The sequence below is a fragment of the Gadus chalcogrammus genome, chromosome 6 (genome assembly GCF_026213295.1).
Source record: "Gadus chalcogrammus isolate NIFS_2021 chromosome 6, NIFS_Gcha_1.0, whole genome shotgun sequence".
In the NCBI taxonomy this organism is placed as follows: Eukaryota; Metazoa; Chordata; class Actinopteri; order Gadiformes; family Gadidae; genus Gadus; species Gadus chalcogrammus.
Window position 1 is genome coordinate 19101193 of NC_079417.1, and position 10000 is coordinate 19111192.

The 10000-nt window shown below is 44.3% G+C and overlaps 1 protein-coding gene across 1 annotated transcript in view; it reads left to right on the top strand.

Annotated features, from left to right (window-relative positions):
* The first annotated feature begins 2312 nt into the window (after positions 1-2312).
* Positions 2313-10000, top strand: part of lmx1bb (LIM homeobox transcription factor 1, beta b) — a 41887-nt gene continuing 34199 nt past the window's right edge. Inside the window, 2 exon segments of the mRNA XM_056592845.1 lie at positions 2313-2886; positions 3396-3582. Coding sequence (XP_056448820.1) covers positions 2751-2886; positions 3396-3582 — 323 coding nt within the window. The 5' untranslated portion in view covers positions 2313-2750.

Genomic DNA, 10000 nt, shown 5'->3' on the forward strand with positions numbered 1-10000 from the left:
GAGACGCTTACCTTTTTCTTCAGTTGAGTTCAGAGCTGGTCCCACAGAAAGCTCACCTGCTATGTGGTTTAACCCGCCTGATCTGTGGGAGGGATCAGCGTGTGGAGGCCCATGCACACCGCGGGGGGAATTGGCTGGATTGATTTATTGATTGTTTTCGAGCCCCATTATCCACAAATGAACGTATAGGCTGGTTATTAGGCTGCACCATGTATTTGATCACGATGAACATATAATTGACACTGGCCAAAGCAAAATGTTTGGTAACAGGCCCATGTATCAATGGCCTGTATTGGGCATACAATTTGAAGCTCTCCATCAATTTAAAAAACACAGTCTGAACCATTGAGGAATTCTGTATTTAATTCCTCCTGCTTTGACTCTTGGTTGTGCTGTTCCTCTTCTGAACAGCAGAGGGCAACGTGATCAAAACTGGCAGTTTTCAGATTTTCCCTTCCAACCAAACTAGGCTACAGGTCATCTGCTGCAGGGTTCAGTGAGGATATCCAATCAAAAACACGTCGGCCTGTGAGTGGAAGGTAAATACCAATCAACAACCCCAGAGTGGTTGTTAGTTTCAACCACTCTAACTTCTGGTTAAAGCTTACAAGGAACGAAACATAGCGAAGCTAAAAAGTGAAGGTCGCTCTATGTTTTTGGAATGATTTTAAATGACAGAAGCATAACTTAGGCATATGCAACATGCTTATGCGGGCTGATTATTATTATTATTATTATTAATATCATTATCATGCATTACTTTACATAGGCTTCTAATCATAATAACAATAATTATATCAATATGCGAATAGGCCTAATCAATAATCGTTGTAATTGTATGTTTTAGGCCTTTCTTCAATGAATTATTATTTATTTATTGAATTGTAAATTGTATTTGTTTTTATGTTTTTATACAGCCCAACTATGTAATATAGATTGGTAGCCCTATTTTGTCGTATGTCTTAAATTCGTTATTTAAGAAAAACGCTTTGCTTCTTCGTATGAATATTAATATAAACATGATTAACGCAGGATAATTCCGATGTGTACATCTTGTGATTCGGCTGAATTGCGTATCGTGGCTTTAGAGAGAAGCTATAGATAATGAAAACATTCAGCCCACCGACGGGAAAATTACAATCCGATTAGTGACACCCCAGTTCCAAAGAGGCCTGGAATATCTCCCGACATCTTGTTTAAATAAACCAACCTACATTTACCTCACACCATTAGACGTGGGCCTTGACGTGTTACCCTGCATGCAGTCCAATCTAAAGCGTACTGCCTTGGGTTTATGTGTATGCAAAACGTTTCCTTTATATTCATGCTCGAAGCATCCACGCTGTGGACCATATGAGCGGATACTTTATGAAAGAGTCAACCTGCATGCACTGCGCATAGATATAATAATTATAATCATACCAATAACACATCGGGCCTCTTCACTTGCGACGCAGTCCCAGTAAAGTAGACCTCGGCGGGTCAGAGCCGCCGCGGAGACGAACCCTCGTCTGGAGGAAAATCCCTCAGGTCCAGCTCTCATCCGCCTCTCATCCAGACCAGGGTCTATTTGGAGGTTAGAGATGGAGATCACCAACACGTCACGTCCATAGCCCCTTTATATCAGATAGCTTATCGCTATTATACCATTTGGCGTGCAGCTCTCCTCCCAAAAATCTCCCCAATACTCGATTCATTACGAGGCTCACAACGTTTCAGTTTCTACAGAAGAGAGGAAGTGACAGCATATTGTAAACTGAAGACCATCACTTAACTTCAGTTATACAAATAGTTATGCTCCCTATTCTCATGAAAACGAATTTCTATAATTGTTAATGTTGATTATGAGACATTATAATAATAATAAAAACGTTCATATAATAATCATTATAAAGCAATTATTATTAAAATAAAATTAATATAGTTATTATGTTGTTCTTTCTGTGGCTGATCTTTGCATTGTTGTTTACATTTTCCTTTAGTGTTGTCCTTAGTGTATTATTACTTTGTGTCGTTAACGTTTCATTGTTGTAGATATTATCGTTCTGTATTATTATATTACGGAGTATACGGTAGTAACAAACCGTAGGCTAGTATAAATGTTATGTTTTTGTTTTTGTCTTCTTCACGGTGAGCTGCTCATCTTCTGTTCTTGGGTCCGTCGGGGCGGAATCCAGTGCACTCTGCACCAATCGCGTCCCAACGCAGTGAAGGGGCTCCGAACGTGTGTCCATGCGTGCAGGAGTCAGCAGTGGGAGGATCCACTCAGCCTCAGCCTCGTTCTCAGACTTTCTCCGAGCGACAGGGATCCGAGGGACTCAGCTTCCCAACATACTTCTCCAAGAGTTATAGCGCCGGGACATCTCATTACCCCCCCAATCTTTGGATTTTGCTGTCATATTTTCGGGGTATCGCGATCAAGCCGAGCTACTTTCCAGAGGATCTCCGCGTATAGTGCGACACAAGTTACCCAACAAGGCGAAACACGCAAAGCTCTTCAAGTCTCATAGCAGGTGACTGTCGAGAGGTTGTTTTTTGATTGAATGTGCCATTTACGCAACTGCTCTTCTCTGACACCAACGGAATCTATTGGTCCGGCGTGAAGCCTGCACAGTTTCATTCGGACTCTTCTTCATTTCCCTGCTCAGTTGGTTAGTTTCAACAGGTTTATCCACCGAGAGCGGTCACTCACTTCTTCAGTTGATTGCGGGAGTTCCAGGGCTTAGGGAGGGAAGTGTGACCCTGTACTTATGGATATTGAAACGGTTATCCTGTCGGGACGTCATTCCGCGGAGAAACAATTCAACAGCTACATCATGTTGGACGGCATTAAAATGGAAGATCACCCGCTGCGCTCGGGACAGGCCACGCTCGGGGTCATGCTCGGTAAGTTCCGTTCGGCTGCGGGTTCGAGACCTATACTGATGGGTCCGGTTCATGTTTAGGCCTACTTGTAGATATACCTACAAAGCTGAGGAAATGTATTGACTAGATTGTTGAGCCTGCATGGGCAAGGGAATGCGTCGCACTATTTATAAACCCAGTCCTAATAAGGGCAATTACGCATTTGTGTTGTAGTTTGAATTGTTTATCAAAACAACATAATAACCGGCTAATCAGTATAGCATGGAGCACAGTTAAATGACAACACACGAAAAGCATCACTTGTTTTACAATGTTGTGTATACAGGCCACAGATCAGACCTATAGCCTATGATCAATTTATTAGTTTAACTCAAACGGGTTGTGATCCGGTTGTAATTTCCACAGACCACATTCGCTTATTAGCCTTATTTATTTTAACCAAAGCTCGATCAGAAACTTCATTAGGGATTAAACATGAATCTAGATATTCTCCACGATGCACATGACTGACCAAGGCCGCTGCTTTGCAGGGACGGACTGCCCGCACCCCTCGGTGTGTGAGGGGTGCCAGCGGCCCATCTCCGACCGCTTCCTGATGAGGGTCAACGACTCCTCGTGGCACGAAGAGTGTTTGCAGTGCACCGTGTGTCAGCAGCCCCTGACCACCAGCTGCTACTTCAGGGAACGGAAACTTTACTGCAAGCACGACTACCAACAGTAAGCCCGTCCTTTCATATCAAGTTGAAGTCAATGCGGTATTTTCTGCGATGGCACACACACGCACTGCACACACTGGTTCACATTGCAGCGGCCTCCGGCTGTTGCTGCCTTGGGCCCTCGCTGTGGAGGTGAAGATTGCATTATAGACGCCATCGCCTGTTGCCATATTTAGGCCGAGCTATTTTATTGTATTTTTACATCTTAATCCTTTTTTTCAGTTGACCGGTCGCAAGGTTAATAAGCGGGCCTCAATCACATCCTGCAAGAGAAATGTCACAAGGCGCACCTTTTCTGGAACTACGAAATTTATAGCCGACATAAGCCTATGCCTATAAACGCTGAACAATAATAATAATGATAATTATTATTATTATTATTACCATTTATTGTCTTGTTCTTCTTATTATTATTACTTATAATAATAATACAATTATTATTTGTATTATTATTTTATTCATTATAATTATTATTAGTAGTAGTATTCTTAATTAAACAAATGATAATATCAAATAAATATAGGGCTAGAACTTCATCATTATTGGCCATATTTTAAAACCCAATATCGCGATTTGGCGAAATGAAGGACGGCGAATGTAGTACAGGTCTGTAACAGCTTTAATTACTGATGGGTGTTAGTTCATAAGTATATAATATTATAGAGAAATAAATACATATATATTGTTTTAAGCGTGTATGTTTTCCAACTCAAAGAACAATTGTATATTGTTCACGCAGGTATAGAAATACATTTCGTTCACATAGGCCTATACGCTGATCGATCTCAGGCCCTGAATATTGACGAAGGTTTGTTTTACGTTCGGCGAAAATGATACCATTCTCAATACATTCCATGATTTGTCAAATGAGAATTTGTAAAAATAATCACGCACGCACACACGCTCACACACAAAAAACACACGCACACACACACACACACACACACACACACACACACACACACACACACACACACACACACACACACACACACACACACACACACACACACACACACACACACACACACACACACACACACACACGCACACACACACACAAGACACACATAAAGACACAAACAGATACACACTCTGCATTCTAACATTTTATTTTGAAGTATTAATAGGATATTAGCCTGAATATAACGATATTCTGCAGCCTAAACATGAAACATTAGAAAGCTATTGGGATGGCCATAATAACAGCAATAATAACCATAATATTATTAATAATTATAAAACAAAATATATATATATAAAAAAGTTATTATTATAATATTATTATTATTATTATTACTATTATTATCCAATTATTATTTCGGTTATTATCCTATTATGATTATGACGATGATGATTATTATTATTATTATTATTATCATTATTATTATAATATCATAATATTATCATTTTTATTATTATTATGCTTATTTTTATGATAGTTGTATTATAGTCCTATAGCTTAGTGGAAGTAGGCTAGTGCTATTACTAGTAATTACTTGCCAGAAACCTTTTGTTGCTCATCATATATTTTCACCTTAAACCTGAACCAGACATTACCTCCTCAATGTAGAATCTAAACAAAGAAACATGTGAATTAGATGAATAAAATATGCAAAGTAATTAAATAAAATAAATAAGATAAACAGACTAAAGTGGGGAGAATAACTAGGCCAGTATGGTTAGGGTTACCCCCCCCCTACCCCATAGCACAGCCTTGTGCTTCTCATCGCGTGGCTGCCCTCCACCTTGTCTCCACATTTTCTGCTTCTTGTGTCCGGCCCTCTTGACAACTCCAGGCCGATGACCGGGACACTATGGCTCTCTGCTAGACACCTTCAGCCCAACAATGACTTACATCCATCGCCATGTGTGCCTTTCAACAGCGACGTGACAGCAGAGTGTAGTCAGTTGATAACAAAAGGAAATCCATAGTTGTTGCCAGGGGAGACCATCGTCACGGCGTCGTGGCTTAGTGGCGGTTCGGCACAGAGACCAGAGGGTCCAGTCTGGGACCACCTCTGCTCTTTCAGCCTCCTAACACACATTCTTATTGTGTTGTTTGCTTGGTATTTGAATGATATGAAGCAATGCAGTCTTTATCATGCATTAAAAAAAAAATCAAAGATGGAGAAAAATAGAGAGCATATGAGAGTGAGGCTGATTCGATCCTCTCAGTGTTACCCAGGGCCTCCTGGACACCATCAGTGTTTGACTGTCTATCTCGTGTAGCTCTGCGGCTCGATAGATTGTTATGGTATTGACTGCCTATGAACTCACATTGTGGTATCCGCTGGCCCCTCTCACCCCCGTGTTTGCTTTGCCTCTCCTGGTATGTTCTGTGCTGTGTGGGGATGCGTGGCGCCTCCGCCAGCATCCACGCCAAAAACAGCAACCCACAGGGCGCCGCTGGTCTCTCACGCCATCATATATCACATGTTCCGTCTCTCAGTCCTCCTCCCCCCGTTCTCTTCTTCTGCTTCTTCTTCTCCTCCTGAGCCTCCTCCTCCTCCTCCTCCTCCTCCTCCTCCTCGCTCTGGTTCCACAACGCTAGCTCGGGTCAAACGCTCGCCCCGTCGGAGGGTCCCCACGGCGTCTAACCACTCAGCCATCCTCTCCTCTTTTTTTGTTTATTTAATTTGCATTGATGGGATACTTAAAGGTGTAATTGGCACCTTTTTGACTTTTATGACACCCGTTTAAGGTGCATTTGTTAAGCCTCAAAGTGCTCAAGGCAGTGACAAGCGAACCCAGCCTAACAGAAGTCTGTGTGCATAATTACATTTCTACGTCAACTGATTCATGACCTGTAATCAGCCCTCGCCGGCTGCCATAAATCAAACAATTGGCAAGTATTTATTTTTCGCACCTTGGCGAAGGTTTACGTGCAGACAAGCAAACCACTTTTGAGGCTCACTATTTCAACTCCCACCAGCGTAGTTCAATGCAACCGACTGCATCGAGCGTAATTATGTGTATTAACAAGATATGGTTTTATGAGCCCTCTCATCCTCTCCTTTTTTCTCTTATATATTAAGCAGTAGACCGTGGTGTTGTAGTTTAATAATTTCTCTGCTTGCTTAGCGTCTCTGTGCATGAGAATGACGTGAAAAAAAGGGACTGCAATAGAAAGAAAACATTACAGCACAGAAACCAACAGCGATCTTGGTGCTGGCTTTGTTTTCCTGTTTTATATTATTCTCTGCTCCAGGATCAATACGGCGCCTTCTCGTCTTATCCTCTCCACTAGGATGTCAGTACGTCTGAGGAGGTCTGTCCATGTCTGAGGCGGTCCCCGCGGCGCTCTCAGGCCCCTACGACGGGGCCCTGGGAGGGGCTCTCACCTTAAGACCTGGGCCGCGGTATGTTAGAATAAGTGTAGAGTGGAATTACACAGACCCCTGGAGAGCCGCCGCTGGCCCCGGCGCTCAGGGGTCAATTATACATCATTAGAAGGAGGGAGATCCAATCCCCCGGAGGAGGGCCCTCCCTAACCACACAGATGGTTTGGAGGCGGCCGTGTAATAAGGCTATCATCTGACCCAAGTGTTGGGACAACACCCCTCTCTGTCCCCCACCCACCCCTCCCCTCCTCGTACGATAAGCGGTGATTAGGGTGCAGCCCGGCGTCATAATGAGTAGGCTATCACGTTGTTAGCACCTACACCATGTCATATTTATTAGCCCCCAAGATTGTTTTCAATGGCTTGAATGCAATTATGATCCAGGGTTGATCACGATCGATGCAGCACTCACACAGTGTTGCCTCTTTGTGTGTGGGCGGTGATGCGTTTCATTCGTGTGATTCATTTTTTAAATGACGGTTGAGGCAATTTGTTTAGCTTAATTCCTTTGCTTTTTTATAAACGAGACGTCACTGATCCTGAGCTATAAAAACTAAAGCTCCCTTCAACCTGTCTTTGCAGAACCCCCCATGCCTCCCCTGTAAACCTGTGTTGGACGATGCCCTGGTGTGCTGAGAGGGGCTTTTTCCTGAATTGTTAGGAGTGCCCTCCTGTGAAATTGTTGTTTTTTAATTAGCCGTGGCCGGGACGCTGCCGCCGGGCCAGAGATGCTGACGGTCTCACAATCTGCCGGCGGCGGCGGTGGCGTGTTGCTCTGCAGGTCTGCTGGTCACTCCCTCCCGCGGTGGCTGGAACTCACAATCCAAAAATGGACACGGGTATGAGGTCGTCACCGTCGGCGACGTGAACCCCCCCCCCCCGCCCCACCCCTCGACTCAGTTCAGTTCATGAACATGAACTAGTCCCGGTCGTACACTGGAGCTGGGCTCTGTTTTGTTTTCCCTCTCTTGGATTCTCTGTGGGATCCTGTCGCTTTGTTGTTTTCTAATCCAACACAACAACAAAAAAGGAAAGAGAGGGAAAAAGGGGCAAGTGAACAGCACTAGCGTAGCGTCCCTCGGTGAGAAAACAAAGAGAGGGATCTGCACGGAGGCACCCATCTAATGTTAGCAACACTAAGCTGGATAATATTGCTTCAGCTTGCTGGGACTCCTTAGTGCTCTGCAAGGAGGCTGGCTGGAGCTGGTTCCCCGTTCCTTTGTAAGGAAGTATTGGGTTCTAAGTCAACATGGCTTGGCCTGTCCCAGCAGCGTGCTAGGATGCATCGTCTGTCATGGCTCTCTCTCTCTCCTGCGCTCCTTCTCTTTCTCTCTCTCTCTCTCTCTCTCTCTCTCTCTCTCTCTCTCTCTCTCTCTCTCTCTCTCTCTCTCTCTCTCTCTCTCTCTCTCTCTCTCTCGTGCTAGGGACCTGTTGGAACGCTCTTCATTTGGCATGGCCGAAGCTGGTAATTGTTATTTTTTATGCGTGTTTGTGTTTTCTTGGTTAAAGTCCTTTTCCGTGTCCATGACAACAGCTACTCATGATGATAAATATTTGATTGGAGTGTAGTGCTTGGCCCAGCGTTGTTGGTTTACACAGGTTATGTCTAATGGTGCACTGTAATTCATACAATTCATTATTGTAATATATGGTGGGGTGAACAGCAGTTTATTTTATAGTATGACTTAATAAGGACCAATCAAATTGAAAGCAATACATATCACTCATTTGTTATTCAAATGAATAATATAATTATCAATAATAATTGCATTATTTAATTGTTCATTTTTACACATACAAACGTGTCTGTGATTGTGTGTGTGTGTGTGCGTGTGTGAGAGTGTGTGTGAGTCTGTATATGTGTGTGTGTGTGTGTGTGTGTGTGTGTGTGTGTGTGTGTGTGTGTGTGTGTGTGTGTGTGTGTGTGTGTGTGTGTGTGTGTGTGTGTGTGTGTGTGTGTGTGTGTGTGGGTGTGTGTGTTTGTGTGTGTGTGTGTGTGTGTGTGTGTGTGTGTGTGTGTGTGTGTGTGTGTGTGTGTGCGTGCGTGCGTGCGTGCGTGCGTGCGTGCGTGCGTGCGTGCGTGCGTGCGTGTGTGTGTGTGTGTGTGTGTGAATTTGGCAGCCATCGCAACACAAATCATCTTTTCCAGGGGACTGAGCAGCCACACTAATTCCCATCACCGTTTTAGAGGGCAGAACTGTGGCCAGGGATGTGGAAAGAGGTCTTTGTGTGTGTGTGTGTGTGTGTGTGTGTGTGTGTGTGTGTGTGTGTGTGTGTGTGTGTGTGTGTGTGTGTGTGTGTGTGTGTGTGTGTGTGTGTGTGTGTGTGTGTGTGTGTGTGTGTGTGTGTGTGTGTGTGTGTTGTGTAGAGGTGGGCGGCTGGTAATCTGAGGGAGACGGAGGAGGATGTGTGCAGGGATATGCCTTGTGTGTGTGCCTGCCCCTGTGTGCATGCGTGTGTGTGTGTGCGTGCGGCTGTGTGCATGCGCTGGTGCATGCGTGTGGGAGGATATGTGCAGGGATATGCGCCTGGCATGCTCACATTACATCACATGATAGCAGAGAGGTGCAGAGTGACTCAAGCATGCAATTTTTTGGTAGCCACAATTTAACCTCATCTCCTAAAGCCGGCTGTTAGGCAGCCAGTGGGACATGCCAGTCAATGGAGAATGCTAATCAGGGACAGTGAAATGAGAGGGACAGGGAGACAGGGAGAGACGGAGAGAGAGAGAGAGAGAGAGAGAGAGAGAGAGAGAGAGAGAGAGAGAGAGAGAGAGAGAGAGAGAGAGAGAGAGAGAGAGAGAGAGAGAGAGAGAGTGAGAGAGAGAGAGAGTGAGTGAGAGTGAGTGTGAGAGAGAGTGAGTGTGAGAGAGAGTGAGAGAGAGTGAGAGAGAGTGAGAGAGAGAGAGAGAGAGAGAGAGAGAGAGAGAGAGAGAGAGAGAGAGTGAGAGAGAGAGAGAAAGGGACATTATGGGCCATCAGCCCCGGGGCCAACAGGTTTATTTTCACAGCGTGACAAGACTTCATAATAAGAACAAAAATAAAGAGCGTCAACCTCAAACCATTAAAGGCAATT